At 36.9% G+C, this 19,216-nt stretch overlaps 2 protein-coding genes across 3 annotated transcripts in view; one reads left to right on the top strand and one right to left on the bottom strand.

Moving 5' to 3' along the window:
* The first annotated feature begins 93 nt into the window (after nt 1–93).
* Nucleotides 94–9,420, top strand: LOC139145895 (uncharacterized). 2 transcript variants are annotated; one of them, XM_070717339.1, is made up of 7 exons: nt 94–424; nt 2,019–3,533; nt 3,954–4,713; nt 5,096–5,295; nt 5,516–6,496; nt 7,072–7,323; nt 7,987–9,420. In XM_070717339.1, the coding sequence occupies exons 2-7, from the start codon at nt 2,045–2,047 to the stop codon at nt 8,220–8,222; spliced, it is 3,918 nt and encodes a 1,305-aa protein (XP_070573440.1). In that variant the 5' UTR covers nt 94–424; nt 2,019–2,044; the 3' UTR covers nt 8,223–9,420. The 2 variants fall into 2 exon arrangements, with proteins under 2 accessions (XP_070573440.1, XP_070573441.1); XM_070717340.1 differs by having other exon boundaries at nt 278–439.
* A 3,961-nt stretch (nt 9,421–13,381) lies between these two features.
* The window catches only part of LOC139145897 (ankyrin repeat domain-containing protein 13D-like), a 40,037-nt gene continuing 34,202 nt past the window's right edge, over nt 13,382–19,216 (bottom strand). The window contains 2 exon segments of the mRNA XM_070717343.1: nt 13,382–17,340; nt 17,784–17,857. Of these exon segments, the coding sequence (XP_070573444.1) occupies nt 17,064–17,340; nt 17,784–17,857 (351 nt within the window). The 3' untranslated portion in view covers nt 13,382–17,063.

The raw sequence follows: 19,216 nt of genomic DNA, 5'->3' as shown, positions 1-19,216 counted from the left end.
ATAACCTTTGACTGCAACTCACATGACCTGGGGATATTCTACTTTTCTGAGAGGGAGAGACTTTAGTGTTATGGGATGGTGAGTGAATGCTTCACTTTAATGTGACAATATTATGTTACCTGGCCCATCAGCATGTAGCAGGTTTCAGTGGACATACTTAACGTTGAACCGTTTTATATGTAATATTTATTCTGAATCAAAACAATGTAACCGCCGCAAAATCTGCTCCGTGAGTGACCCAACGTTGGCCAAACAGTCCCGTATTTGATAACTTCACGCATGACCAAGGCGCACTTTCTCAACGGCATCCAGGAAATACCTTTCTACGCATACACAGCACAGTCCATCCGATGAATTTTCCTATATCAGAACAATTCTGTCACTTGTTTTGTCGCTCTCACACAGCTCATCGTCATCTGTTTGCGTAAGTTGGGCTAAGGTATACGATCGTTTGATTCAGATTTCTTGTGATGCCAATCGTCTCGGGGTATATATGCGATCACAGTCCCTCTATCCAGTATCCACTGTGATCAGAGGGACTGTGATCCGATATCATGTACATGATATACTCCCGATATACTGCAGGTATAGCTGCAGATATGTGTACACACAGGCATTCGACTCAATGCAAGCAATGCAAAACGTCACTGAGACAACCAGTATTGTAAGAAAACTTACGGTTTGCTAGCATTGAGTCGAATACCTGTGGATTATGTGTAGTGGGCGTATAACATACCAGGTAGCATAGTGGGAGAACAATACTTGTGCGTGCCATAAAACAGACCATATAATCACAGTCCCTCTATAGAGGATAGAGGGACTGTGATATAATACAGACTGGTATACATACATCAGATAATAAATATCAAAAGAAAATGAAAGTGGTGATACAATGTGAACATTGACAGTATACTGTGTGCAAGTTCAAGTTTCATACTTAGTCACAGTGTTAACATTTCATACCTTTGTGTATTCTTGTTCGCACACAATGAAGTAGGAAAGGCAATATCACAAAGTAAGTTTTCTTCACATACACATACACTCAAACTAAAAAATTAAAATCTTCCATTTGCAATATTACATCTGTTCTCCCATTCTTAAGATACTGAAATGAGAACAAAGTTGATTGATTTCATTAACTGGCGCGGTCTTTCTGATATCTAATGAAAGGCTAAGAAATGTATGTTACTGAGGAATAAAGATTTTTCATCAGAATTATAAGGGTCACTGTATAACAACTGTGAGTTTTGTTGAGTCAGAGACACATCCCTTGGTAGCAGATTAGAGTCACAGAGATATAGGGATACATCCTATGGTAGCAGACCAGAGTCACAGAGACATCCTTTGGTAGCAGACAAGTTTGGTAGCAGACAAGAGTCACAGAGGTACAGAGATACACCTCTCGGTAGCAGATAAAACTTGGTTATAGTTTTGACATTTCCTTCTTAAGTTAATAAACCAGAAATGAGAAAACATAAGTTTTATCAATAAACAAAAAAGTGCATGTTTGGTTTATGGTTTGGTTTGTCAAGTGACACATATTATTACTTTGTACTTTTGTACTTGAGGCAATTTGTGTTATCATCTATCTATTATACAACCGCGGCAAAGCAAGTGCATAGATAACTGATTGTAATACAAACAGAAACTACAATAGCAACAAGTACTGGAAAACCTTAAAGTATAGAAGCGGCATCTTTATTTTACTGATAAAGAGCTAATAAACCACGGGGTGCTTGGTTTAGATATGAGAAGTCTCCTTGCTGAACGTAAATATAAGAAATCAACTTGGCATGGACTTCCTGAAGACAGTACCATTTAACGCCACCCTGCTGAGATTTCTTACTGACAGAGACAAAGCTGACGATAAACAAGGCGAAGTTAGACTACATATTAATTACTATTAGTGTTGTATTACAATCAGTTACCTATGCACTTGCTTTGCCGCGGTTGTATGTATATATAAAATTCTGAGAGAATGTATCATATAACTATCTATGTTATTTCTTTTCTCTCAGGTCAAGTCGTATGACAGCGTAACATCATGTCAGATGAAATGGATTCATCAAATGGAAGAGGTGATTCATCAACTGATGAAGAAGATGCTAAGATGGCAAGTGACCTTGAACTTGACCCAGATCAACCTGATACTGCCAGCTCTGCTCCATATCCGTGGCTAGTGACTGATGTTGAGAAGAGCAGTTTGCAAGAGATGAAAGAATTTTTAAGTCGTGTCAGAAGTGATGAGACTTTCTTCCATTACCAGATGAGTCACTGTTTTGTGACTGTAATTGAGTGGATTAAAGTCCATTCCCAGTCAGATGAGATGAGTCAAGTGTCTAGCTTGTTAGAACTGATTGACTTCACCTGTGTACCAGCCGATGTTGTAGTCAAGGGCTTCCAAGCGTTGATGGATCTGTGTACTGATGGAAATTCTATCAAGTTGATGTTGGATGTGATGGTATACCATGCTTCCAAACACAACCAGCCACTTGCACATGCACACAGGCAAGTGCAGTCCCATCTACAAGAAAGGTTTGTGATTGTTGGTGGCATGGTTTTGACAGATCGTAGCTTTCAAAGTGATGTCAGCTGTTTCAATACCACTACAAAAAGATTCACCAAACTGACTGACGTCCCTGAGCCATCCTTTGGCCATGGTATGACTGTTCTTAATAACTTCCTGTACATAGCAGGAGGTTGTAACTACCAAACAGTGGACCAGCCTCAAATTGTCAGGGAAGTACATCGTTATGATGTCATGACCGGCAAATGGCTGTTTGCTTCACCTTTGCTTGAGAAAAGGTGTCTCTTCACATTAGATGCTATTGATGGGAGGTTGTATGCTGTTGGTGGGAGGAGTCCTAGAGCTTGGCATTGGCAACAACAAACACCCTCCGATATTCTGTCAAATACTGTTGAATGTTACAACCCTGAGACAAATCAATGGAGCTATGTTACACCAGCAAATACACCTCTAATGCTACATGCCAGTGCAGTTTATGGAAACAAACTTTTCATATCTGGAGGAGCTGAAGAAGCCGGCAGGAATAGAATTCCAGTCTTCTTCCTAAGGCAACAAGTACTGGGAATTTCTGACATGAGCTGCTACAATCCTGGAACCAAGACATGGGAAACTTTGACACCAATGCCACATGGGGAAAGATCAGGACATGCCATGTGTACTTTTGGAGATTCAATTTATGTTATCGGGGGTTCTGACAGTGATCGAAATTTCATCACAAAAGTTGAATGTTACAAGCCTGACACAGATACCTGGATGTCACCAGTAACAGATATACCAACTAAAATAACCTTGAATGGTACTGCTGTCAATAATGATAAAATCTATGTATTTGGTGGATTAAAGATGACAACACCAGAAGGACATGGTGAGCCTATCTTTACAAGCAATTCAAATGTGAGATGTTACAGCCCATCACAAAATATGTGGGAAGATTTAGTCCAAATAGACAGTCTTCTAACTCCAAGTGGATGTTTCCTGAAAGTGCCCCAGTCAGTCTTTCACACAGGTACAGTAAATGTATTCCCAGCAAGTTGTATATATGTGTGTGTCTGTGTGTGTCTCTGTGTGTTTCTGGTTTTGTGTGTGTGTGAAAAACTGTTCAGGAAAGTTGGTATATCAATGCTCTGAAAGAAACTAAAAAAAATGAAAAAATTGGCAGTAGTGTACCAGCTCATACTTGATGTGCCTTAGTTAAAAACACAAATGCAAGACTGTGTGATGTAGTAATTAATATCCTTAGAAGATAGTGATTATTCACAATGATATAGTGCTGTACATATATTCTTTCAACATTTATCTTTTCGCTAAGATTGATCATTTTCAAGCTAGTCACACATGATACAACAGACCATATGATCTAGCTTCTGTGGTTGCCATTGGATGTTTGAGTTGACGTTATAGTGTTGTTCTTCTTTACCGATGTCAGGAATCAATACATCAGACACACACCAGAGATTGGATTCCATAGTACAATGGCCACCAGTGTCCACCTCCATCTGTCATCAACCACCACCATCTGGCCAACTTACTGAGGAGAACCCTTCAATGAAAAAGTTTTGTGAAAACATCATGGTCAGTTTGAGGAAACTGTTCAGATCAAGTGTTGACAGTGATGTTGTGATTGTAGTTGGCAAAGAAAGGCTTCCTGCGCACCGAGCAGTTCTTGCAGCATTCAGTGACTACTTCAGAGCCATGTTCACAGGAGGAATGTTGGAAAGCACAAACAAGAAACAGGAAGTAGAGCTGCAAGGCATTGATGTAGAGGGACTGAAAGCTGTGCTGCAGTTCATTTACTCAGCTGAAATGACTTTGAATCATAATAACTTTGGGAGTATTCTTACTGCTGCAAGCTACCTCCAAGCGACAGCCCTGCTTGACTTCTGTATCGAATTCCTGAAAGATGAACTCCATGAAGATAACTTTCTAGAACTGGTCACTATGACAACCACCTACGGCTTACTTGAAAGGTTCACCAGTTATGAAAAGGTCATCGACCTCTTCTTTCACATGGCAACAGAAAGTGAGAAATGTTCAAGAGTGCATTCACTGACTGTTGAACAGTTGCTCCTTTTCTTGCAGAGCAAGTTTTTGATGAGTTACAAAGCATTGGATGTGTTCCAAACTGTCAGGGATTGGGTTGAACACAACCAAGATGTCAAAACAGAAGATGTAAGAAGACTTCTCAAGTATGTATCAAATGAAAGCATCAATAAGATCAAGATTACTTGTTTTGTATAGAGTATAATTTACATGTATCTTAAGTTGCTGCAGTTGTCTGGTGGAAAAATTTGGAAGCTCTGGCCATAAAAGTGCAGCTATGTTGATGTTATACATCTAGATATCATGCGTGAAAATACATTGTTTGTAAACAAGAAAGTTGTGTGGTTGTAGTTTTGATGACAGCCTCCTTTTAATATTGTAAGTGGCATACAGTTGTAACCTCAAGATGAATCAATTTCAAACAATATCCCCGAGTAATGCTGTGTTTTGACGGCTCAGGGAATCAAATACTTGTCACACTAGGTTACCACATTATTCACTTTTCATGGCCATTTTTTCTTCCTACAGTTGTGTACCTTTCAGTTTGCTCAGCTGTGAAGAGCTATTACAACATGTCCAGTCATCTGACTTTATGATGAAGGACACTGAGCATGCTCAGAAACTACTACTATCAGCTATCCGGTACCATGCCGTGCCTTATTACCAACATGCATTGCAGTCAGAGTGTCAAGATAAGTTACATACAGAAGAGGTCCTTCTTACAACAGGTAACAGAAAATTAGGTATTTTTGAGTTAATCACAAAAGTAATGACATTCAAGAATATGTATACAAATGAAAAGTTTTCCTTGTCACTGATAACCTGCCACACTCAGCCTGCCACATAGCTGCGTTAATATTTCATGTAGCACTGCTGTGCATTTTCAGGTCTAAGTTTTACCAGTCTGATAACACTGGAAGTATAATTTTGCTTCTCTTTATTTCTCAGGAGGAATGCAGGGGAAAGATACCAATATACAGTACATGAGTTATTTTGACAGAGTTACTGGTAAATGGCACAATCTCTGCGAGATGCCCATTGAGAGATTGGCATATGGAGTGACTGTGCTTGACAACTTTGTTTACATTGCCGGTGGAGAGAACCATAATGACTCAGACATGGACCCTAGTGGATGTCAGTTTACCACGTCAACGGTCTATCGTTATGATGTCAGACTTGACTGTTGGCACATCATGGCTTCCATGCAAGATCCAAGGACTGATTTCTTCTTTGCAGCCTTGGACAGACGATTGTATGCGGTTGGTGGTAGGAACAGTAGATTCATGGCCGGTATTAACTCTGTGGAATGTTACAACCCACAAACTAATTCTTGGTCATATGTGTCTTCCTTGCCATCATCACTATTCGCAATGGCTGGAACTACATTCAGAGGAAAACTCTATGTCAGTGGTGGATGTTATTTTCATCAAGATCTCATGTACTCTAATGCCCTTCTCAGCTATGACCCCAAAGCTGACCTTTGGACTGAGGCATGTGCTATGTCACCAGTATGTCCTGTATCTTGGCATAGCATGGTGGCCATGAATGACAAGATTTACGTGGTTGGTGGCCAGCAATTGCCACTTGAGACATATGAAAGCATGTGCTCCTATGAACTGAAATGTTACGACCCAAAGACTGACCGCTGGACAAAATGCAAGGCCATTCCAACAGAAGAAGGAGATGACCCTACAGCAGTCATAGCAGGTTACAGGAGTGTTTCCAAAGATGGGAAAATCTACTGCATCCATGGTGTGCTCACTGAAGAAACATTCATCGTCAGAAGACAAGTGAAATGTTATGACAGTGAAAGGGACGTTTGGGAAGAAGGGCCTGAAATGCCACAAGATGGATATCAGTCTTTAGTCACAGTACGGTTGCCAAGTTACATGTTGAAGAAGAAGAGAGAAGAAATGCAGATGTTGTCAGGTCAGAATTGTTTTGATATTCTGTGGCACACACAAACATCTTGAGTATCTCTGACTCACTGATGTTGTACTAGATCCCCAATAGTTTAGCATCATTCTGAATTGAAGCTTTCTAAACATTAGTAGAGACAATATTTTCAGATGATAGACTGTACAACCCCTGCTTGTATAATGATAGTCCAAACGTTGTCAATCATGTTATGATCATTTTCAAAATATGGTCAATAATGATGGTCATTTAAACATGATCATTACACACATTTGTTACAATTGTCACAAAAGTCCAAATGGAGTCAATGATGATCAAATATTTATGATCATATCACAGTCATGAGATATTCCTTATAACAGTTCATATTCAAAACATTGTTAATGATGCCAGCACGCATTTACAGTATCACTCTCCCTCTCGGTGTTCAGTACTACGCTATATATGCCCTTTAAAACATTATGCAAACAAAGTCAATTCACACTCATGCCATTTGCCTTGCAAAGTTCAAAAACAAAGTATCATGCATTTGCAAAGCTCAGAACCATCATTGACAATGAATCAAATATACTCCATATAAATTTCAGTTTCAGATAGATCAGAGACAGACCTGCAGGAAAATTCAGAGAACATTTGTGAAGCTGATCATGGGGTTGATACAGACAGAAGATTAGTCAATACCCATCATGCAATGCAACTTTTGGAAGGTCTGCATGGACTCCATTCTGATGGTCTTCTGTGTGATGTCACCATGGCAACTGCATCAACAAGCATACCCGTTCACAATATACTGTTGACTCTCCTAAGCAATGTGCAAAGCTTGGATCAATTCCAAAAGGGTAACAAAATACATCAAATTTGAATGTTTGCTTGTCTGTTGGCAACATTATGTATCAAGAGATAGATAGTCTATGAATTCGAAGAAAACAGATTACTTTATATTTGTTTTGAGGTGTGAATCAAGTTTTGTAGATTCAAAACAAATCAAATCTGCTCCTTGTTTATATTCAGTGCCACTTAGATTGCTAGAGTCATATCTCTCCATGTCTGTAGTACACAGAAGGCACTCTCTTAGACGGCATGTATGTTGAAATAAGAGTGGCTGGTTTTAGATAAATTGATTTGAAAAAAAATTAAGTCGTTGAAGCTAAAAGAAACACAATGTTGGGTAGCTGAGGTCAATGCTAATGCAGGAAGGAAGTATTGAATCATTGTGTCAAATCATAGACCAGAAAATACAATGGTCTATGGTCAAATGTATAAATGGTGCAGGACAGACATTCATTGTATTTTTACCAGTATTGCTGCAAAATGTTTGCAAAGTAAACTTAATAGAGGACGTGGGATTCTCATAGATAATTTTAGAAAATTATGTTATTTCTGTGATGGATTAATTATCCAAAGGTATTGGTACTTTTCAAATACATTTTACTTCCAGTTTAATAGCTTCATTCTGTACAGTTTATAAACCCAGTATTTTTAATCCATTTGTATTCTTTCAGCTTCTGAAGATGAGGACACAGCTGAAGAAGTAATGACACCATTGAAAGTTGAAAGTCAAATTGAAGTTTATGAGTTGGCAGAGCCGTACCTTAATGTTTTTGTCAATCTACTGTACACTGGAAAACTACCAGCTTCTTTCCAGAAAGTTGGTTTGAATGAGATCAAAGCAGCTGCTAAGAAACTGAATCTTCAGGTTCTTTTTGATACGGTGATGGATGAGTCTGAATTACCATAATCTGTTGATACGGTGATGGATCAGTTTGAATGACCATAATCTATGGATATGGTTACACAGTAATGGATGAGTCTGAATGACCATAATCTGTTGATACGGTGATGGATCAGTTTGAATGACCATAATCTATGGATATGGTTACACAGTAATGGATGAGTCTGAATGACCATAATCTATGGATATGGTTACACAGTAATGGATGAGTCTGAATGACCATAATCTGTGGATACGGTGATGGATCAGTTTGAATGACCATAATCTATGGATATGGTTACACAGTAATGGATGAGTCTGAATGACCATAATCTGTTGATACGGTGATGGATCAGTTTGAATGACCATAATCTATGGATATGGTTACACAGTAATGGATGAGTCTGAATGACCATAATCTATGGATATGGTTACACAGTAATGGATGAGTCTGAATGACCATAATCTGTTGATACGGCGATGGATCAGTTTGAATGACCATAATCTATGGATATGGTTACACAGTAATGGATCAGTTTGAATGACCATAATCTATGGATATGGTTACACAGTAATGGATGAGTCTGAATGACCATAATCTATGGATATGGTTACACAGTAATGGATGAGTCTGAATGACCATAATCTGTGGAAAGGGGCAATGTTGGCTCTGTGTTGACAATTATCTTCATCGTGTGACCAGTTGGCTGTAAAAGTCTTACAGGTTATTTAATCATTTTGGGTTATAGCAGTTAAACTAGAAGCAAGTAGAAAGGATGACAGTTGTTTGAATATCAGCTGTTACCAGTGGCTAGTAGAATGAAACCCTGACAACTGAACTGTAGATAAATCTGTGTAGTCCCTTGCACTGCATTATGATCAAAATAGCTGGTTCAGAGAGCATTAGGAGAAATATCTGAATCAGTTTCCTACAAGTGTGTTGGATTGTTAGGTTGTTGTAGCAACTACTATTGAGTATAGCTATGTAATCACAGTGTTGCAAAACACTGAAGAGTTTTTCTTGAAGTCACATGTCAGGTACTACGGTACTAGACAGTGGTTTGGTCAGTTTTACGTGTAACATTTTGAGAATCAACATTTACTGTAAGTACAGTGAATTGGAATATTATACAGGTATAGATAAAATGACTAACAATCAAATATGGTATGAATATATGAAATTTGGCAATACAGTAATCATTATTTTATTCTTGTCAACAAGACTTTATGTTTGAAAGAGAAATGATTTACAGATGCTAACAGGAACTCAATTGAAAAACAAAAATTGAGTAAAACTCAGTCAAATTAATTATACATAGTAAAATTGACATTTTATGATCTTTGGTAAGACTGTCACTGGAGAGGGCAAGACAATGTTAATTTAATGTGTTGTCAGAAAAATTTTTTAGATAAGAGTTCATGTAGGGGAATGCTTATATGTATACAAGCAAATTGCGTATCAGTATTGTACCTTTGTAATTCAAAAACTAGCGATCTTGCCAACTTCATCTGATTGACTTAGAAAATTATCTGTAATTCTGTTATGTGCAGTTTTGCTCTGTTGTAAGATTTAACAACATAATGATCAACATGTTTTCTGTAAGAAAGTGAAGTTTCCTTCAAAATTCAGTTACTGTATAAAATACTATTTATAATGATATCGTACCGGGATGTTGTACAGACTCTGTGGATTTAATCTGTGCAAGTATTTTACAAATAACAAACAGGATGCTCACAAGATTATCATTCATACAGAGAATTTTTATGGAACATTTGATTTCAAGGTCACAATTGATATAAGATTTGAAAAAGATGTACCCTGAGCATGGATGGGCAAAGCTGATATGTGCATATTTTCCTCTAGCCACCAGATAGAGTTTGTGCCAGTATTTACTTCAAATCATACGTACATGATTGATCCTGACACAAATATCATTAGCCCTTTGTCGGTATAAATTTCATGTCAAGCCCATTGTTTGTCATCAGAAGTACTTCCTATAGAAAACTGTAATGTTGTGTTTAGGTAGCTGTACATGATATTGACTCTGACATCTACTTTTTGTAGGAAGAGCTTCTGTTGTGATGGTGTGTTTTAATACTCATTTTGTGATGTGTGTACCATATTCCAGAAATGATGTATAAACACTGTTCTGTGCAGTATACCTTAAACAATGACAAAAGACTTTGTTTCCTGGGCAAAGTATTGCTTAACCGTTTTTTGCTTTGTGTACATTTTGAAAGAAATAAAGTTTGAAGGTAGCTGATGTAGAAGAAATGCTCAAAGTACATCTGATGCCAGTGCAGCAGAACTTAATATAGCGCCCTCACAGTTAATGTTCGGTGCATCAGCCCAGTCTTCTAATCCCTTCTTTTTTGCATTGTCACTGTAGCAGTTTTCAGACCTTGAGAATAATGTCTAAACCCAGTAGAATTATCACCAAAGAGTTCCAATTCCAGGCTAAACTTACTGAATGAGTGTATCAGTATTAGAAAAGATATCAACAGCTTACTACAACCCTTTTCAGAATTAGAGCGCGAAGCTACTGCAGTGAACTGCAATAAAACTGCTTACACTAATTAGTTTCAGCTGTAGCCGTGGCCACTTTGGTGTTGAACAAGGCTACTTGATAAAGACCAAAAAGTCTGCTTGTACAAAGGCAAAACTAGCTCTATCTGAGGCTCGAGTTGTAAATGAGAGAATACGATTGGCACCCTGTGTTCAAGATTAAGATACAATGTAACATTACCATGCACTGGTCCATGTACAAATCTTTTTTATTTCAACTTCCCCAGACAAACTGTCTGCATGGGACATACAATGTTGTGGACTTTGCCAGCGGGCTACAGCTGAAACTAATTAGTGTGAGCAGTTTTATTGCAGTTCACTGCAGTGGCTTCGCGCTCTAATTCTGAAAAGGGTTGTAAGTATCTTCACTGTTCAAAGAGTGGCTGATAAGTAATGCCATATAACATACAAAATGTGTGTGGAAATGTCTGTTCATTGGCAAGTACCTTTGCAGAATCCTTTCCTTATGGAATGCATATGACATGGAAATTCTGCTGAATGAAGTCTTTGGGATTTCATTCCTTGCTTGAACTATTTCAAGTCAATTACCAGGTTTTCCTTAGCAATCACTTTTTTATATCATAGATGTTTTACTATCCTTTGTCATACATACAGAAAGCTCTCAATCTTCATTCTTTCAAAATGAAATCTAAGACAGATGGTTTGTGAGATGCTTATGAAGTTAATTTTATCATGGTATGGTGATAGATTTTGGTTAACTGAAATTTTTCTGCATTGCAAGTCTGTAAGGAAAAGACACCATTCAAACTCTCATGTTCAACTTTCCTTCATCACAAGAAATGGCTGGAAAATGATCAAAACACATTGTTAATGAAATAAATACTCAGACTTGTCTTTTGGTTTCCATTTTATATTTACTCAATACATCGAACATTCTCACTGATTAAAAAAACACATTGTGAAGAATTGATCCCAAACATGAGGGTTTTCAAAAGATCATTCTGAGTTGTTCATATGATGATTAGCTTCCTAAGTTTACAATATAACATGTGAACTGACCAATCAGCTTCAAACATGACAACTCATTTGCATATAACTGCCTGATCTGGTGTCAATCTACAGCTGATAACACACAACGTCATTTCCTTCAACCTTGCATAGTCAAAGTGAATATCCACTGTTTTGAAAATGCTGTTAATTGAGAAAGAATAAAATTAAGTAGATGACATCGGTAGGGGAAGGATAACTCTAAATCTACTATGCAAATATTTTGTCATCTTTGAAGCCTTGTCGGACAAGATCCATATACATATATCATTGTCAGAAGTCATAAGGTGTGCTAGCATAATACTAATCAAACTTTTCACAGATGTTCAAAGTTTCCGAATTATCCAAATTTACAAAGGTGATATGGTTCAATTAATATTAAATTGATAAGTTGCTTGAGACAGTAATTGCATTTCTGATGTTCCAGTCTCTGAGTTACATAAGTACATGTTCAACAGACACGGTGCAAGTCAAGTATGAACTTGAACCCATCTCACATTTCCAGTATCCAATCAGTGGCCATGCACTGGTACACTACAACCACACAGCTTTATATCAGACTATTTCTACATTCATATCTGCTGGTGTTGTTACAGATATGTTGGTAATATCTTGCACTAAACTATCAGCTCTGAGCACAGGTCTTTTGGCATCTGTGTAGACCTGATGGTGGCCACCATGGGCCAGCTGGCACCAGTGTACCTGATGGTGGCCACCATGGGCCAGTTGGTATCAGTACATGCTCCATGTTGCCATCTCAGGCGTGATACAGATACAGATGTCAGCCTGATGACATAATGGTACCAACCTGATGGGATTGATGATGTTAAGAGACACCTAAGTGTGTTGACATACCGGTAGTACTAATGGTACTGGAACAGGCCTGCTGGTATAAATGCCACTGTGCTGGCACACACCTGATGGCATTAACGTAGATATAATGGTAACTGATCAGCTGACACAGCTCTGATGTCCCTGACATAATGCAATAACATCAATAATGCGTACATATTCCTTTCAATTTGAAATTTTACCATGTCTTGGACCAAAATTAACTCTAGCCACAACAATAAATAAAGTTTAAGACAAAAAAGAGCACTTACATTAAAATGTTATAAAAAAGGAAATGTCGATGAAGGGCCTTGGTGATACTTGTATCAGAAATATTTGGAACAATAGTAATAGATATATTTGAGTTCTTTGAATTTTATTGCAGTTAGGTTTTATGGTGGGGAAAGTTCATGAAAAGTTGTTTCTAAACGTACCAGTCTCTTGAGCGAAGTACATTTCTATCTACAAATCATAGCTATCTACTTCACTTGCCTATTATAATATCAATGTTCTATTGCTACTTTCTAGTTTGAACACTTGCATGTACAATGTTATTGACGCACAAGCTGCAGATGGGACCATACTACATAGAGGAAACTAACACAAAGCTTTCAGCGCTCATCTTACAACACTGACACCTGGTCTGTAAATTGCGTCACTGGTACAGCAAAGTAATTGGTTTGACAAGGTCCATCTGGGCTGAGTAATATACATGCAACAGCATAAACAGAACAATGCTGTCAAAAGGTTACAAAAGACACATCTATTGTGGGTTTTCAAATTAACTGACAGATTAAAAATGTATAGACTTTAATACACAAATACATCCAATTTTTCATACGCATACAAAGAATGGTTCATGTAAAGATTACGTGTGACAACATACATACATAGAATTATAAACAGCTGGCAAACACAGTATGCTCATTATGGAAATTTTATAATTATTTCAAAAGTAAATGAATTTTGACACAACTTTGTACAATTCAGTTCATTACAATACAATAAGGTACAATATCATGTGAACTAAAATCAGACTACACGCTATTAAAAGTGGCTGTAAAGTTTTTCAGAAAATGATTTAGTGGTGAGAACTCAGTAATGTCGTTCTTAAGTAATGTCATCCTACCCTTGTCCCTGTAGAATGGTCTTGCCCGATCATAACACTGACGGGATTAAACCAACAGAGGGCTGAAATGATCTTTTGATTGCTTTTTAATAAACAGTGATGTTACTTACGTCTCAAAACAATGTTTCTTTATGGAAAACCTGGCCGTAAGAAGACAAAAATTAACAATAATTGATGATTGTAATGGAATGTCATCAATGATAACAGGCTGTGTTTCCGCTGACTCCATGACAACAGGCAGTCACTCAGTAGTTATGAGTAAAACTAATCAGTAACTGAGTAAGTGACAGTACTCCATGTACACAGTCATTGATAAGTGACAGTACTCCATGTACACAGTCATTGATAAGTGACAATACTCCATGTACACAGTCATTGAGTACTCCATGTAGTCATTGATGGTAAGTGACAACAGTACTTTAACAATAAATAAATGAAAAACATCTTTTAAACTGAGAACATAATCCAAAAACAAATTAAATGCTGAATTTTGGTGATTACTTGTAGTGAGGCAAATTAATGGTAAAGAAGTTTGATGACTAAAGAAAGTATTGGAATAATGATTAGTACAGAAACTGAGTCTGTAAATGATTTCACCGCCATTTTGCATTCAACAACAGTGCTAAATGAAAGGAGTGATTTCTATAGTGTTGATAGAAGTATTTACTTACTGAGCTTAAAGAAGCCAGCAGAGAGGCAGTGTGTCACTGGTCAGCTGATGAACAGTGAGTTGATTAGAAGGTACTTGCATTTGATACAGCAATTCAATGACACTACAATGACATCACTTATAGTCAATACTTCACTGATAACTGTCATTGATTGGCTCTACCTGAAACAATTAACGGATTGTAACTTGTTGAGGCTACTCTGAAAATGTGATGAAAGTAGCCATCAACAAAGCAATCCATATTAAAATGAGAAGTACAAAACCACAAATCAAACACATTAAATCACATAAAGAGAACGATGACATTTCTTAAATATTGGTCTTTCTTCACTCAACGGAGGCACTGTGAGAACAAGACACTGAAACAGAGTTCATCAACCAAGATATTGTAAAATGATCACTCAATTGATTGCAACTTTTCATTTAATCTTCTGTGTGAGGTCTGTCACTATGGCGGCTGTATACAATTGTTGTCGAGGTGTTGAGACTGTGCGAGCCACATTCACCTTTTTACTTTGCCAAGTATGAACGATTTATTGACCTGTTGTTGTTGCGACGAGTCAAAACCTATAATGAAGATTATGAGCAGTCAATGATATCACTAAAGATTATTCAAAAATGAACAACATATTTAAGACAACAATAGCCACTCCAATGATGTGCAGAATGACACTTGATTATTATTTTAAAAATGTACAAAAATCAACTTGCCTTCAGAAGCAATCACAATAAATTTACATTTGAGCTGAGCTGTATAACATTTTGAACAATTTTTCATAATTAATACCAATGGTCACACTAACATATGCTTAAATTCACTCCTGTAAATCAATAAAACAATTGAAATGTTGTACACTTACTAAAAATATGTCATAAAATTCTAAGCTAATATCCACACTATATTAACAGGACAAAGATAAACACTAAATATCAGTATTGCACTTACAAAGCTTGACCTACTGGCATGAGAATCACTAATATATTCACAATAAATGCTGTCTTTGAAATCAACGTAGGGTAAATGAAAATTGTCACTGACTTTCCACCTTCAACTATTTTTCGATAAACTATATTATCTTAATTTGATATAACAAGGGCCTATTTAACAATAGAAAATTCTGGGATTGAACCAATGTTTGATGATGTGCGGGTAAGATAAAGAGGACAAAAACATGATGTCATTCATGATCAAATGAAATGCTACTTCCATCAAAAATTTCTAATGGCTGTCAATTCATTAATCAGAGATTTACATATATTACCTCTATCTTATTTGCATTGGCATTTATCATTTCTTGAATTAATTATCGACACCTGCTTTTTATCTACTCTTGCTGAAGGCTAATTTTTTCCACTTTGAATTTTTTTAAAAGCTTTAAATTTCTTCAAGAGTGACTACAAGCCACTATATTTTACAATTTGACAGCAGTGGTGATGATTTGTAAATAAGTGACTTGTAGTCTTGTCATTCCAAAATATAAATGAAAGTGCAGGAAATCTGTCATTGTTTATCTGACAGCTGTATTGAATAATTGATGGACTTATTTTTACTCATTGGATAAGTTCCTACATGCTCCTTTCAGGTTCAAGTCACAAAAACTAATGATAGACAAGCACTTTGTGGTTGAATTTTGACAGATTCTTTGACAATATGTCAGATTATCACTCAATGACAGAAACTTTGACTGACTGAGTGTGAATGAGTTGTTATTAAATAGCTCAATCATTTCATCAACCTCATTATCAGTTTTCATCAACCACTGCCATTTTATAAATAATTGACAGTTGTTATTTAATTGGTTAATGACAATTGACTGACTTATTTTCATTTATACACGTCACATCATAATTCATTGACTGACGTCTGTCATTTAAGTAACCTGCAATGATTATCCACTCGATGATGTAACCGACAACTGAAAGTCAGATTTACTCCTTGCAATGCTTGTAATTGTGATCTGAGAACCAAACTTTGGGTGATTTCCAACAACTTTTAGTGGCAATAAACTGTAGAAAACATGCCTAATATTGCTAATTTGCAGTGATGCAATTGGTTGTGCGTTTAACTAAAATGTCTGCTGCTAAAATGTTTACTTTGACCATAATATTTGACATTGAGAAAATTCCAAAAGTTTTACAATTCAACAAAATTTGGTGCAACTGAAATGTCAGAAACATTTCATATGCTAGACATTGCTACAGCAGGGATTATACCCCAGTCACTTCAGAAATTTCTTTTGACCTCCTTTTTAACCACAGCCAATCATATGCAGCGAAAACACCACATACAAGTTGTTCATTTAATAGATGAGGACAACATCACCATTTTTGTATTTTTGGTCTTTAGGTGAGTGGCACTTATTTCATTGCAAAAACAAGCCATTATTACCTGAAGTAACCCTGATGGAACTAGTGTGGCATTTATGAACTGTCGATTTAACACAAATTGATTCTTCTCATCTGTTCGTACAACAACAACCCAGCAATCATACGGTAAACCTCAAAGTCTTGGGTTTCACCGTTATATAATGCCAACACGTTGATGCCCTTCTGGAGAAAACAGTGATTCAGTTTGACAACATTCATTATTAGATAAAAGAAAATGTACATCAGTTGCCATGCCGATATGCAGGTGCCAGTAATATTACTTTTTAGCAGAATGCATTATTTTTCAGTCAGTGATAGCTGTAGAATTCGTTGAAGCTCTTCTTCTTCTTGTTGTCTTCTCTTTTCTTCCTCTTTTTGTTCCTTCTCTGACAGTTCAATGGCCAGTTTCAGTTGGTCTTCTAACTCATTGGTGGTCCGTGCTCCCATACTCTGTGTTGGTGGAGTGGGTAGTGGTCTCTGGGCCATGACTGGAATAGCTGAACCATCGCCACTATTGCCAGTCACGTCTCGGTCACCAGGTTCCTGTGACAGTCGTAAGCTTTCTTGGATTGCCCTGATCAAAGAAAATACACCTTGATGTCACATGATCAGAGTATTTACAGAACTTATGAATCATACACAGACTACCAGTATGTACAAACAGAATTTTTTTGCAATGCGTTATACAGAAGGCTGGATACTTCATAAAACCAAACATTGTTATTGAAATGTCAATTAGGTGTTGCCTATAGCATTCTCAGTGTACGGTGCTGGCAAGCAAACAGGACGATACAATTATTTAATCTTTGTCTGTACACCACATAAAAAAGTAATAAGTTGAAATTCCAATTCTCTCCATCTTAAAAGACAGATTAGAAGTCTTAGATATCAAGTCTTGTAGTGGCAAAGCTCTGCACACAGTCAGTATCAAAACCTGCTAATTACAGGCTTGCATAGCTGAATGCATGACAAAGCAAAGCTATTTCTACAGACAGTAATTGTGTAATACTTTCTCACCTTTGTAACATCCTGTCTTCATGAGCTCTTGCAGTTCCTGGTCGACTGTTATTTAAGGCTTCCCAGACTGTAACCTATTGACAAATAATAATGGGCAAAATTTAGCTAACGTTTAAAGGTATCAAATTTTTGATGAAACACCTCTTGATAAATTAGCAGCACAAAAACACTACAACACTCTTGAACTATTTGGAAAAATCTTGCCAATGGTCAGATTCTACTTCTCCTCATAAAATTGTTTGACTCTGTCATTCAGCTTCAAATGGTTTGATATTGCAAACCCTCTGTCATCATTCTTGGATAGGTAAGGTCATGGTCACTTCGTCCTTTGTAACGAGATGCAAATTATGTTTTACAGAAGTCCAATTTTACTAATGAATACAACAGAACTTGTCTACACTTTGGTAATCTTCTCCTTGATCCATGAAGGCACGTACACAGACAGTAGTATCTGATACTAAGAATTACCCACAATTCTCCTTGATTTGTTCCATTAAAGATTGCTAGTCAAATAATTTTTCTATTCTACATATTAAAAATAAATGTGAAACATTTTAACAACTATTTAATTATATCTAATATCAGAACATTTTGATATTACATAAGGAGTTTCAAATTATGAGTATAACCATGAAAGTCATGGTCTAACAATATTGCAAATGCTACAAAAATGCTATCTCCTGTCTTCAAATAGGAATTGAGAAGAATTGTGTGCTTAAGTATGTTTTCAAAATTTCCAAAACTAATCTATAAATTTGTCGACACACGAAAGACATACTAGACTCAATTGAGGAATTACTGACAAAACAAATCAGAGTGGGTCATGGGATACATGCAATCAGTATGCACAGTGTAAATCTGGTGGATCATGGCATGGGCTATATCTAGTGTACCTAATACAAATCAGAATGGATCATGGGATATATCCAGTGTGCCTAATACAAATCAGAATGGATCATGGGATATATCAAGTGTGCCTAGTACAAATCAGAATGGATCATGGGATATATCAAGTGTGCCTAGTACAAATCAGAATGAATCATGGGATATATCCAGTGTAACTAATATCAGAATGGATCATGGGATATATCCAGTGTGCCTAGTACAAATCAGAATGAATCATGGGATATATCCAGTGTACCTAATACAAATCAGAATGGATCATGGGATATATCCAGTGTGCCTAGTACAAATCAGAATGAATCATGGATCTATCGGGCATGTGTAGCAGAGATCAAAATGGATCATAGTACGTGTAGATATCCAGTGTCAAGAGTACACCTCAGAATGCATCATGGGATACATCCAGTATGCATACTGCAAATGAAAATGGCTCATGGGATACATCCGCTGTGCATACCAGTATGTGATATCAGAACATAAACACAAGCATGACGCTTACAAATACAGGTGCTACAATACGAGCACTCATA

This window comes from Ptychodera flava, chromosome 12 (genome assembly GCF_041260155.1).
Source record: "Ptychodera flava strain L36383 chromosome 12, AS_Pfla_20210202, whole genome shotgun sequence".
In the NCBI taxonomy this organism is placed as follows: Eukaryota; Metazoa; Hemichordata; class Enteropneusta; family Ptychoderidae; genus Ptychodera; species Ptychodera flava.
This window is presented reverse-complemented; position numbering and strand designations above follow the sequence as displayed.